General features: G+C 58.5%; 1 protein-coding gene across 3 annotated transcripts in view; it reads right to left on the bottom strand.

The window, feature by feature from the left end:
* Window positions 1–12391, bottom strand: part of MLPH (melanophilin) — a 42602-nt gene extending 30211 nt beyond the window's left edge. For all 3 annotated transcript variants that reach the window (XR_007149560.1, XM_047846379.1, XM_047846380.1), the window contains exons 1-2: window positions 12195–12391; window positions 7845–7975 (exon numbers count right to left, since the gene is read on the bottom strand). Coding sequence is in view for 2 of the 3 variants with exons in the window: in XM_047846379.1 (XP_047702335.1) it covers window positions 7845–7954 (110 nt within the window). In the remaining variant the exon portion in view is untranslated. The remainder of the gene's footprint in view (window positions 1–7844; window positions 7976–12194) is intronic.
* Window positions 12392–13369: the final 978 nt, after the last annotated feature.

Raw genomic sequence — 13369 nt, 5'->3', positions numbered from 1 at the left:
CGTGGTGGAAATGTGTGAGTACCGGGGACAGCCAGGACCCAGGGGCTGGTGGTGCGCCCTCCAGGTCCACTAGGGAGGATCACACTGTGGCCACAGCACCAACGTCCCACAGCAGCCACTGAAAGAGGGATGGGCTCGGACCAGTGCTCTGCTCTCTGCCTCTTGGGCCGGGCGGTCCTTAGCCTGTGTCCCTGCAGGGTGGCATGAGGTGCCGAGGGACCAGGGGACTGGCAGTCTGGGGGCTGGGGCGGAGAGGGGTTGATGGCTGGGATCGGGGATCTCACCAGCGGGTGCCAGCTGTGCCCGACGCTTGGACAATTCACACACGAGTGATGGTCCCGATCCTGGAAGCAGACTTGACCCTCCACTCCGTCACAGGGACCAGCAAGGAGCCAGGAGACAGTGGGCGGAGTCGAGACCCCAGCAGCGCTGTCACCCTGGGGGCCAGGAGCCGCTCCCCCCACACCCACCGCTGCCCTGGCCACAAGCAGGGACTGTGGGGATGCGGGACTCGGAAGGAGAAGACTGAGCCACGAAGAGTCCGTCCTTGTAAGTGAGCAGAGTCTCGGAAACTGGAAACCGACAGGCTGAAGCCATCTCCTGCCCCAGCGGTGGGGACTCACGGGCAATCTTGGACGGGTACTAAACGGACTGCTTTTCTTGGCACGGCTTGGTTGGCTGTGAGTCCTGACCAAGCTGCGGAGACAGTGGTCACCGGAAGAACACGCAAGTCTTCCGGCCAGGAGACAAGGAGGATCCGGGCCTTCAGGTCAGGAGTTGCTGGCCTGTAGACCGCACAGGGGCAGGCTGCCGGCACTGCTCGGTTCCTACAAAGCGGGTTCGCTCTCGGGGAATGTGGGTGGGCTGGCAGGTGGCTTCTCTGCAAGGCCGAGAGAGAGAGAGAGAGAGAGAGAGAGAGAGCTAGCAGCAATGGGCCAGCTTCCTGTTGCTGCTGTCGCAAATTCCCACACATCTCGTGGCTTAAAATAACACCTTCTCTTCATGTGATGGCTCCGAAGGTCAGAAGCCTGACGTGGGTGTCACTGGGCCCAAATCAAGCTGCTGGCAGGACGGAATCCTTCCGGGAGGCCCTGGGGGAGAATCTGTTCTTGTGCTCTTTCCAGCGTCCAGAGGGCACGTCGCGGGCCCGCGGCCTCGTCCTCCACCTTCAGAGCCCGTGTGGCAGGGGGGCTCCTCCCCACGGCGGAGCACTCTGGCTCTTGTGCTGTCCTGCCTCCCTTCCTTCCACCTGCCGGCCCCCTTCTGATCACCCTGGGCCATGTGGGTCATCCAGGACCGTCTCCCCAGGTCCAGGCCAGCTGATTAGAGGCCTTAATGGCCTCTGCAACCTAATCTTCCTTTGGCACACGGCCGGACACGCTCACGGATTCGGGGGATCAGCACGTGGGCGTCTTTGGCGGGGGAGGGTGTTATCCCACCAAAATTCCAAAGGGGAAGTGTGAGCAGAGGTCTCCCTCCCAGCTGAGAGATTCCCGATCGCCAGTTCCACGGGCCACGCCTCTCCGGAGAACGTAACCTGCAGACGTGCCCCCCACGGAGAGACGGGTCCCAGGGGTGACCCTAAGAATGGGGCGTGGGGGCCCGAAGGCACCATTGAGTTGCAGACTCAAGAGGTGAAATTCTTGGAGGTATGGCGCCCAAACGCAGCGTGACCGTCCCACACCACCGAGGAAAGAGACCGTGTCGTGCGACGGTAACTGAAGAGCGGACACGGGGCTCTCGAGTCCCGATTATGAGAAGGAGTATCGGGAACGATAGGGAACGAGAACAGAAACTTGCTAACGTCCCGTGCAGTCCTTGGAAGAGAGCGGCCACAGGACGACCAACAGGACGAGGAGGAAATCCTTGCGGCTGCGTGAGCCACGGGCCCCGAGTGTCACGGGAGTCTCGGCAGTGGTCTCAGTCGGTCTGGGGTGCCAGGGGGCCCGGCTGGGGGCACACTTCACGTTCCTTGGTGGCAGTGTCTCCAAAGCGAGCCACGAAAGCTCACGTCTCACGCAGGGAGAACTTTCAGAGAGGATCTCAGGAGCCCTGGTCTGTTTGTGGAAACAGCAATCCACAACCCCACCTGTTTGCCTTCCTGGGGAAGGTTCGCAGGCCTAATATTTGATTTTCGGGCTGTGCCCTTTGAAACAGGGTGTTCTATTTAGGTAAGCTCCGTCCTCACCCAGGGGCATGAGTCACTGTGCTGAGCACTCTTGTGCCCCCAGGGCTTTCAGATTACCCAACCCTTCCCACCCCGGACACAGCTAGCTGCGAGGCCACTCTGGGTGGATCTGCGGGAAGGTCCTCATAGGAGCACAGCAGACAGCAGGCTCTCCGGCAGGGAGTGCCGGCTCCGGATGCCACACGCAGGCTCGCCATCCTCTCCCCTGCGCACATCCGTGGGGTCCAGGACGCGGGCGTCCACAGGACTGGCTCTTCCCCAGATGGAGCAAGCAAAAGAGCGGGGCCACTATCTGGAGGTTTACTATTCTGTACCGATGCGACATCAAAAAATAACGTGTATCTTTCCTGTAGCTAACGTTCTCAACACCCGAGTAACGAGAACAAACGGCGACCACAGAGAGGACCGATGGTACAGACCGACACCCAGCAAGACGTCCCCTCCCCCCGATATTCCCATGGGTAAAGACTCCTGGACATTCTTCACAGCCGGGAGACCTGGCCCATTCCCAGTGTCCTCCCCTGCAAACGGGGATAATAGTAAGAGCCACGTGGCAGGCTTGTCTGGGGAGTAACCGATGTAACTCAGTGCACATTCATAATGATCCGTGCGCAAAGACAGCTTTTGAGTCTTTCTGTGGTCAGGTACTGTGCTGGGCGCTAGTGACAAAATAGAGCCCTCCCTGGGCTGAGACATGGGTGGGGAGGCCAACTCTAACTCAACAAGTGCGTGACTCATATGGATTCAGACCGGCCCTAAGTGCTGTGGAGGGAGATCCAGGAGGCTACGCAGAAAGAAGTGGAACTGGGAGGGTGGTGGCTATTTTAGAAAGGGCAATCCAGGGAGGCCTCTCTGAGGAGGTGACATCGGAGAAGGGACGTGAGGGAGGCAGCAATAGGAGGAAAGGAGCTTCCTGGGGGCCACAGAGAGAAAGACAACAGGGCAGGGAGGGCGGAGGGGAGACGTCCAGCAGAGGTGGTGTGGCATGAACTGGGTTGGCCGTGTGGCTGGTGAGCCACAGCTGGGATTGATCTTGAGGGCTGAGCCAACAGGGCTTGCCGAGGCACGGAATGTGGGATGAGGGGAAGGAGCCAACCGTGATCCCTGGGCACCAGACCTCCGCAACCAGGCTGTTTCCGAGATGGGGAAGTGGGGGCCTTGGGTGAATCGAGACCTGCCTTAGGCACGCTGGATTAGAGATGCTGGTTAGACCCCCGGCCAAGGTGCCAAGGAATAGCTGATGGCTATTCTTTGGGGGATATTTTTATCATGTTAAGAAAGAATTTTTACTTCCACTTTACTAATTCAAAAAAAAAAAATGATCGGAAAGAGCACACTACCAAACACTCCTCGGTGGCACTGAGATAATTCTAAGTTTTGTCTCCCTGACAGTCATGAAGGCTCACGGCCCAAGCCCTGCCCCAGGTAGCAGACTTAGCATAAGGGGGGCCGTTGTCTCACACAAGCGTCCGCCATGTTTGAAGGCTCAAAGTTCATCCACAGGAAGACACACATCCTCGTTATAGCCCAACGCTCAGGACTCGATGGTAGGAAACAGGTAGTATGTGAAATCTATCCGAAAGCACCTTTCTGATGCCAATGGCATGAACACCCTGATTTTGTAGATCTTTGAATTTCCCACTCTTTGGGATGCAAGGGAAGCCAGGAATAACATGACACCCTCACCCTGTATGGTAAACATGGCCCTCCCCAGTCCCTGGTCCCACACGCCACCCTCAGGGGGCGACTTCTGTGTGCCTGCGGCTAAGTCAAAGATAGCGTGGCCTCCACCTTCCTTCTAGTCGATTCTGAGGGAAGCCATCTGTGTCGTCTATTTGGAAGGCCACCTCAGGAGCTTCGGGCTGAGGCAGCGGCCAAAGTCCTTCACCCCTTGCCTCTCACAGCTGGGACGGGCTCTGTCTTCCCCACGGGGCTGTGGGTGTCCTCACCACAGGCTGGGGAGGGTCAGGCCCAGCGAGGGACCAGGGGCTTCAGTGTTTGGGGGACACTCTACTACCTGTGGGTGTTACTGAAACCAGTCTCACAGCCACGTGGACTTCGTCCTCCCCATATCGGGGATCTTCAGCCAGGCCCTGCCCCAGCATCCTCTACAACGGGTTGGTACTCCCACGTCTGGGGACAGGTCTGCCTGGCACACGTTTCCATTAGCTTGCAAATATCGAAAGAAATATTCTTGCTGTTGTCTTCAAATTGGTCTATTCGGTGGACTGCTTGTTTAGCAAAGCACCCCTTGGCAGGTCTGCTCCTGGGGAATCAGGCCCACACACTGTGCCCACCTGAGGCACATTCAGGGCAGGAGAATTCTTTCCCTTTAGCGAACATGCCTGTTTCCTGATTTCATAATTCTTCCCCCATGAGCTCCGTTCTGTCAGCCCCTGTGGCGGGTTCCTTCAGCTCTGCTGTCCGTCCAGCCGGCATCTCTTTGGGAGAATGGCAAAGACATCAGAAACCCATCTGAGCGACCCCCGAGCTGCCACCCACCTGGTGGTCATTGGAGGACTGGTTTCTCAGCTCGGGCCATGACTGATTCACAGATCAGAGAACCGGAGTGAGGCATGTTAGCTAACGGCTCTGTAGAGCAAGTTCGGAGTGTTTATGCTGCGCTGCTTGTAGCATTTCTAAGCAGAATTGCCCGTCTGGGCAGAACTCGAACCCATGGGTTCTGACCTCATGGCGCTCATCACGTCTACCTGCCTCGAGACCTCGCGCCTGGGTCCTGCGGCACCCCGGGGTCAGGGGACACTGGAGGAAAGGTTCCTCACGGACGGAAGCAGCTTTACTCTTTGTGGCATGTTTAACAATGCTGTGAACATCCTGCTTTTGCATTAACATTCTAATTTTGTATTTGAGGCAAAACCATCAAATGTGATAAGAAATGTAAAAACCCTTCCCTCCCTGCACCCCCTGAAACGACTCTTTACTTCCCAAACGTGATCACCTGCTAGATCCGGCCATGGTAGTGCCATTTGGGCGTCCCTGCCCTTGACCTAATGTTACTTGGACACAAACTTTCCACACCGCTGCATGCTTGCATTTCTGGGAGAGAACACAACCTCCCACTGCATTAACGTTCCCCGTACAACCTCTCCCTGTCTGATGTCTGATGGGGGATGTTTAAGAAGCCCGTCCCCAACCACAAGGCAGACGGAGTAGACACGGCAGAACGGGCCAGTCCCCCAACACGCCCTGCCTCCCACTCCCCACCCTGGCCCTTTCTGAGCAGACGGCTTTGGGCACCTCCTGACGAGGAGACAGGAGGTTGCCCTGACCATAACTGGCCCGGGGACCTGGCCTGAGCTACAGGCTGTGCGCCGGAGAGGGGGTGACACAGCCCACATCCTTGTAGGAGCCTTCTGGTTCCGACAGTGTGGAGAGGTCCCCAGGCCCGTTTCCTCTTTGCAATGCGAAATGACCAAAGGAGTATGAAGATAAGGAAGGACGGACGTCAGAAGGGACTCACCTTTGTGCAAGAAACACAGGGATTTCTGCAAAACCCACCTCAGCCGTCTAGATGAAGGAGGAGCTGCCCAGCTCATGGGTCTCTGGGAAAGGGGGTGGCTCTTGGGACCTGGCCCACGGGGTCCTCCCTCTGCTCCCTGGGGAGCTGGGCTCCCCTCCTGTCCCATTTATCTGTGTTTCTGTACACATTTAAAATAAAAGTTGCCAACAGCTGAGCTGCCTGGAGGCAGCGTTTGGTCCCTCCCCGGGGAAGAGGGTGCTGTGAACGGGAAAGGCTGGGCTGGTTTTGCTGGCATAGGCATCGTGGGCCTCGGCAGAGCCAGGCAGCCGGGCCGGGGCAGGTGGGTGCAAAGCTCTGACCCCTGCTTGGTACTCGGAAGTCGGGTCAGGTCAAGGCTGGCCATGGGCCCCGGTGTCAGGTCTCATGTGGGTGGGTGAGCGGCTGACAATCCCTGGAGGCCAGCAGGGTGGAAGTGTCTTAGCGACAAAAGCCCAGGGGGTGACCCGGGAGCCCAGGCAGAATGGAGGGCAGGGGGCTGCACAGGGAAACAGCTGGAAGCCTGGGCAGCACTGACCCGGACCCCTCCCCACAGACCCTGGGGGCACCAATCAGAAACAGGCTTGTTTCTCTTTGTGCCTTGTCTGTTTCTCATGGCCTTTGTCCCGTGTCGGGACCTAGAGTTCCTCCTAGCCCCGGTCTGTCTCTGTCATCTCGGGGGCCCTGCCTTCCCCTCTGGATCCCCGCCTGCGGGGTCTCCTCCTGTCTGGTGCCTAAACACCGGGGGCAGCTGAATAATGCTTCTCCCGCATGAAAAATGTCACGTTCCTGGTTCCCAGGTGTAAGCATGTCACCTCACATGGCAAAAGAGGCTTTGCAGATGCGGTTAAGTCAAGGATCTTAGGCGGGAGGTTACCCTGGATTACCTGGGTGGGCCCTGTGTCGTCACGGGTCTGTATAAGGGACAGAGGGAGAAGGGGAGGAGAGCAGAGTCGGGGGCTGTGGAAGACGCCGTGATGAAGGTCCTGAAGACAGGCAGGGCTGGGGGGAGGGGGCTCGGGAAGCTGGAAAAAGCAAGGACACAGACTCTCCCCTGGAGCTTCTAGAAGGAACGCAAACCCGCCGACACCTTGACTGGAAGACTTCTGGCCTCCAGAACCGCGGGACATTTGTGCATTTGAAGCCACTAGACTTGTGGCGACTGTAGCGGCCCCAGGAAACGGATTGAATATCATCTACCGGTGACAATGCCACCATCCCTTCTGGGCTCGCGGCCAGCACGCGTGGAGCCCTCTTGTCCGCCGGGCATCCGACAGGCAACCTAACCCCCGTGTCCGAACCCTCTCCTGGTTTCCCCCAGACCTGCTCCACCTCGTTGCACCTTCCGGGTCACTCAGGCCACGAGTCGCCCTCGTCACCCCCACTTGCAGTCGTGGGCAGACTGGCTGGTTCTGCCCTCCCAGTACATTTGGCTGGCACACTTGGCCAGTACATTTGGCCGGTGCACTTGGACAGCACAGAGCCCGGGGGCCCACAGCTGGCAGGGCAGAAGCCGGCTCTTGTTGCGGCCTTGCCTGCACTGCTCTCTCAGACACGTTCTTGCTCCCCCCTCGCCAGGAGTCCTTGCCCCCGTGTCTCCTCAACAGGTCTTCCAGCCACACGGACACCAGGAAAGTCTCGTAAGCAAGCACACAGCACAGCTAAGCCTTAGAGGTGGGGGAGGAGTAGATAATGGCAGACGGTGTTGGCTCAGTCCATGGCCACCCATTGGGGGATGGGGTCCCCCCCCCAACACACTGGAAAGAAAGACAAACTCAGCCTCGATGCTAAAACCCCTCCAGCCTGACATCCGGGTGTTTCCGTATTTTATCACCTTCACCTCGCCCTGCCACGGTTGAAGCATCTCCTGGCTCAGGAGACGGGACCCAAAGCTGGACCAGGATGAACTAAAAGTATTCAGGGCACAGTAGGACGCACCGGAATGCAGGCTGGGGAGTCGGATCCCCTCACTTTAATTATGAGGAAACTGAGCCCAGACAGCAGGACGTTTCCCAGCGTCCGGCTTCCCATCCAGTGTCCTGCCCCCCGAGCATCCTGCTGTCTGCTCACCCCCAGCGTCCCGGGGAGGCCCCCCCTCCAGGGGACACCGGAGGGACGGGCTCGGCCTCATACACTCACCCCAGCCTTTCCTCTTCTTTCCTTCTCAGATCAAAGTCCCGCTGAACCACTTCCCAGATGTGCTTGGCCTCGTCGTCCGTGAGCTTGGAAAGATCCAGTTTTTTCCCCATCTCTGCCTATCAGGATCACACCTGGAATAAGACAGGATAGAAATGGACTCTGATTTGTTTCACAGGGGGTTAATTATGACACGTGACCATCACCCAAACAGCATCTAAAATGAAAATTTCCTCAGAGGTCCTATGGCGCTCAACTAAAATATTCCCTGACTTGTGCCTTAAATTGGTGAAAAATAATTTACTAATTAAAAAAATGTTTTAATGTTTACTCATTTTTGAGAGACAGAGCGCAAGCGGAGAGGAGGACGGAGAGGGGGACGGAGAGGGGGACGGAGAGGGAGACACAGAATCCGAAGCAGGCTCCAGGCTCCGAGCTGTCAGCACAGAGCCCGATGCGGGGCTCGAACTCGTGAATCGCGAGAACATGACCTGAGCTGAAGTCAGACACTCAACCAACGGAGCCACCCAGGCACCCCAATTTCTTAAAATTTTTTTTGCATCAAACCCTCAGTATTTCCACCCTCAAGCACAATGCTGGCTGTGAATGGTGCATCCAGAAGTCGCCCTGATATGCCAGAGTCATTCAGACTGTATTCACTTATGGTTGAATTTAGATTTTGGACAAGAAAACGTGAAAACAAAATTCACTGCTGTTTCCCTAGAACCCATAGTTTCTGGTTTTTAAAAACCTGGATGAAAAAGTTCTTTTTTTTTTATTTTTATTTTTTTTAATTTTTTTTTTTCAACGTTTATTTATTTTTGGGACAGAGAGAGACAGAGCATGAACGGGGGAAGGGCTGAGAGAGAGGGAGACACAGAATCGGAAACAGCCTCCAGGCTCTGAGCCATCAGCCCAGAGCCTGACGCGGGGCTCGAACCCACAGACCGCGAGATCGTGACCTGGCTGAAGTCGGACGCTTAACCGACTGCGCCACCCAGGCGCCCCAAAAAAGTTTTTTTGATAGATGACTGAAGTTTATTCTTTTTTTTTTTTTTTGCCATTTTTGAAAAAAAAATTGTATCATAAGAAGCACATTCATTGAAGCTCTGTTTTCAGAGCAGATGAGAGAGCTGTGACTGTCAGCTGACTAGTTCCCACTCTGTCTCCTCTCTGAAGGGACACAATTCTGGGCTTCCTGGAAGACGGCGAGGGGGGAGGCAGCAAAGCAAAACAAAAGGAAACTAGCATGCTTTTCGCGCCTAAGTACCTTAGAGCATGGTCAGTGGCCAGTCAGCGGATGGACGGGAGGCCACTACTTAGTCAAGAGCTGCCCCCTCAGCCCCAGAGGCTGGGGACGTGTCTCCCCCAGGCCCCCTTCCCCACCTGTTCCTTCTTTCTGAAGCTTCTTGCTCCTAACGATGGCTTGGTTTCCCAGCTTGGATAGCAAAGATCACCAAGGTCAGGGGGACCAGATGCATGCTGGACCCAATGGGTCTGGGCACCTGTGATGAGGGGGGTGCCTGCCGAGGGGGTCAGGCCTCAGGAGCAGCTGAGATGTGAACAGGGGAGACCAGCAGGCAGAGGGTGGCCGGTGGCCCCACCTGCTTCTACAGAAAGTGTGACCTAACACCTTCCAGAACGGGCCAGTCATGACCCTGAGTTATTAAGGGAAGTGACCTCTGTTCGCTATGCGGTGTTTACTAAAAGCAGAGCTGATGTGATAACAGACTTTGAATAACATACACCCGGCATAGCTAAACCAACAACAGGTGCTTCGCTCCCAGTCCGACGTCACCTGAAAGATTTTACTCTGATGCTTACGTTCAGCTCGGACCCAGCTTCCAGGGGAGCCGGTGGGGTGGGGGGAGAGGGGTACAGGGAGGGGAGGGAAGGAAGACGAAGTCCCAAGTTCAGATTCGCCCGTAGGGAGGCAGTGGCGGTGGGGGGCGGGGGGGGGGGTGGATCCCCAGGGGAGCGTGTTCCCAGCATGGCCAGGGATTGAGAGCCAGTGGCCCACGACACGGGTCTTTATCTACTGTGACCGAATCTTCCCATGTAGTGAATTAATGACATGGAGAGGCTTTTCATGCTTTTTGAAAACTATGTTTAAAAAGTTACCTTAAATTGAACGGAGGGTATGTTTGAGTTTCCCACAAGTCCCTGTCGTCCCGAGCACCCGCCCTGGCTTGGCTCCGGCTGGGACACGGATGCGGGCTGTCCCTCAGCCAGACACAGCCACACCGTGGGACCCCCCCCCCTCCCCTCCGCCGGGCTCATTGGAGGGGATGGCCTTTCAGCCAGCGATCTCCTCTCCCATCACTACACACCGTGCTGGCTCGCCCCGACCCCGATCTGCTCCCGGAACCCCTCCACCCGCAGCAGTCACGGGGAAGCATGAGGGCAGAAGGCTAACGCAGGGGCGGGGTGGTGGGGGGGACCTCCCAGGGCACGTGTGTTGGGGCGGGCGGATTCCACCAGGCTCCTAGTTCTGTCTCAGAGCCGATCACTCCTGGTCACGAGGTTCCCAAACGAAATGCTTTCAGTTTTGCCCGTCCCACTGCTCGGATTTAATCACAGTCTTAATCTCTGAGACCGTTAGCCCTCCGAACCGGTTCGGAGTGACAGTGGAGAAAAGCCATTAGGGCAAGGAGGTTGACCAGTTGCAAGGACAGCGGAATGGGTCTTATAAAGTGGATACCCCAGATGCAGACCACTGAATTTCGATGGTGTGTCCGTCTCTGTCTGCTAAAGAACTGAGTTCACGTTCTGGCCAAATCAAAGGGAAGTCCGGGCCGGGGTTCCGCCCACACGACACTTGGCTTGACCACCTCTGGGGTCAGCTGCCCTCGGAGCCTTGGAGCACAATGGCGATTGGGAGTGGTCACCCGCCTGAGCGAATAAAACTGGAAAGCAAGTCAAAGGTCCTCAGCAAATGCCCAGCTAACAAAGGCAGGAGTGCTCCCTGACTCACGGTCAAGGCTGAGCTGGTGCGTCTGCTGATAAAGGTGCAGGCACGTTCCTGAGCGCAGGTGGAGGTGCCCACTCGGGGGCCCTGCGTGTTAACCTTGTCTGTCTCTCAGCACCACCCTCACGTTGGCTGGTGTCGTTACTCCCGCGGGCAGGACTTGCTGTCCATTTGCAGCCAGCAAAGCCCCAGCCCTCGTCGGCTGCAAAGTGGGGCATTTCCATCCAGAAGCTTCCCCCGACCCCTGCTCAAGGGGCACCAGGCACAAGTTGCCCCAGCAGCAAGCCGCTGGGTGGCACTCTAGCTTGCCTGCCCACCTGCCCGTCCTCTCTGCTCTCTCAGGTCCCTGGGAAGTCGTTGGCAATCCTCATGTATACACGGACATGGGTTCTGCATGTCCGGCTGAAGCCTCAGCTCTAGTGTCCACAGCAAGAACGGGTCCCAGGGCGAGGCTGTGGGAGAGGACAGGGCCAGGAGCTGGGAGCTGGCTTCCTGTCTCAGTTCAGGCACCAGCTGGCCTCCTCCCTGGGCCTCAGCTCTGTGGGCTCCACAGCCATGACCGGTGCCTGCCACGGTCTAGTGGGCCTCACCTCCCCCACCACCATTGCAACCTCTCAGAAGGAAAGATTTTTACAAAACACACCACATAGAAAAAGAAAATGTAAAAGCCCGACCCAACTGAAAATGGAGTTTTCAACATCTGCTTAAGGTTAGTAGGAAACCGGGGTCCAAGTCTACAGAGCTCTAGTGGATTTTTACGGGAGGCTGAGCTCAGGCCAGGAGCTAATGTCCCATAGTGGGACCAGGGCCGGCTACACAATGTCCATCACCCACGGACCCTTCCCCACATCTCTGCAGCAGGTGGATGCGTGGTGGGGGTGGGTGAGGAGGGGGGCTGTTGGCAAACAGAAGGTGATTTGGTTGTGATAAAGCTGGGGCTTTGCAGGAGCCCAGAGGAAGGCCAGGACCCTTCTCCCATGGCGAAACATCACCCGGCTCTGTGCCCCCAAATCGGCACCGCAGTGCAGAGGTCAGTCTTTGATCAGCTAGCCTCGGGCCCCTGGGCATCCAGCCTTAAGTCTCCTGGGCTGACCACAGCCTCAGCCCCACTGACATGCGGATCCGCGGCAGGGCTCTGGGTGAAACCACTCTTTTGTCCAAAACGGGCTGGCTGAGAACCCAGGCGGGTCTGATCAGGGTGGAAAGGGAGGCCCGGGTTCGGTGGAAAGGGAGCGCCCCCACCCCCCCTCACTAGCCGGGACGAAGACCTGGGAGCCGCTGGGGGCCGGTGGAGCTGCACACGTCACCGCGGACTCTCCCTACGCCCAGTCCCCAGTCCTGGGCGCCACACCGGCCTCCACATGCCCCCTTCTGACGGCACTCACCGGCTCCTTTCTAGGGGTGTGCAGGCCCTGGCCCGGCCCCTGGGGCTGCTCTTTCCGGTCCTCCGAGGGAAAAGAAGGCGACAAGGCAGGGTGTCGGGTCCGGGCACACTGGGACGAGGCGGTATAGTCGGGGCCAGGCGGGGCGTTGAGCGCAAGGGGCCAGGCAGGGCGCGGGGCGCCGGGCACGGGGCACCTGACCTGCAAGTGTGGCCGGGCTCGGACCACAGCCGGGTGGGGCCCGCCTGGGTCACGAGGGCCGAGCCCCGCCCCGCCCCGCCCAGCTCCGGGTGCGCCTCCGGGTGCCGCGCGAAGGGCGCAGGCGCTGAAGGCGCAGGTGCAGAGGCTCGCCCCCGACTCCGCGCCCCAAGCCACCCTCCAGGACAAAGGTGGCGGCGGTGAGGGGGAGGGTTGAGCCCACACCGGGAGTTGCGGCGACTCTGCCGGGGCGACGCGGCTGCAGCGGCCCGGCTCTGGGCGCCACGACCCGCTTGTCTGAACGCGCCCTCGGAGCGCGCGGGACTTTGAACTGCCATCCCAATTCTGCAGGCGAACGCAATTTACTCCGGCTTTACCGGTGGGCGAACTGAGGCTCAGGACAGAGCCTTACCGAAAGCCACCCCCTAATAAATGGGAATGCCAACTGGTAAGCGGGACCGGGGGCCCAGGGCTTCGTCGCGCGGGTCCTGTGCCGCTGGCCGCCCTCCATCCTGCCCGGCCTCGGGGCGCGGCTGGGCCGGGAAGCCCACAGCGCCAGGAGCCCCGCGCGGGGAGCGCACCCGGGGCTTTGCCTACCGAGGACAGTCCCGCGGGTCGCACAGCCGCGGCTGGGGGCGGAGTCAGCAGACGGGGCGCGCAGACCAGACGAGGTGCCTTCGGAGGACGCAGTGGAGGGGACCCCTCCTCCGAGCTCCCCGCACCCTCCCCGCCAGGACCCCGCGCGCGCGCTCAGGGGCGCTTCGAGTTCCGGTTCCAAGCGCCGCCACCAGCCCCGGCCCCCGCCGGTCCTTGGGAACTCGCGGGGACCATTAAGGAAGCTCCCAACTTCCCGCTGTCTTCCGGAGTTGGGCGCATCAGAGCGCTCCCCCCTCCACCGTCTCTCTCTTATCCTTAAAAAATTCTGAAACGAAAAGTACACCGCCCCTGCGCCAGGAGGTACCTTTGAAACTCAGTTTTTC

This window comes from Prionailurus viverrinus, unplaced genomic scaffold, assembly GCF_022837055.1.
Source record: "Prionailurus viverrinus isolate Anna unplaced genomic scaffold, UM_Priviv_1.0 scaffold_39, whole genome shotgun sequence".
Taxonomy (NCBI): domain Eukaryota; kingdom Metazoa; phylum Chordata; class Mammalia; order Carnivora; family Felidae; genus Prionailurus; species Prionailurus viverrinus.
Note: the sequence above shows the minus strand (reverse complement) of the source record. Positions and strands in the feature narration are given on the sequence as shown.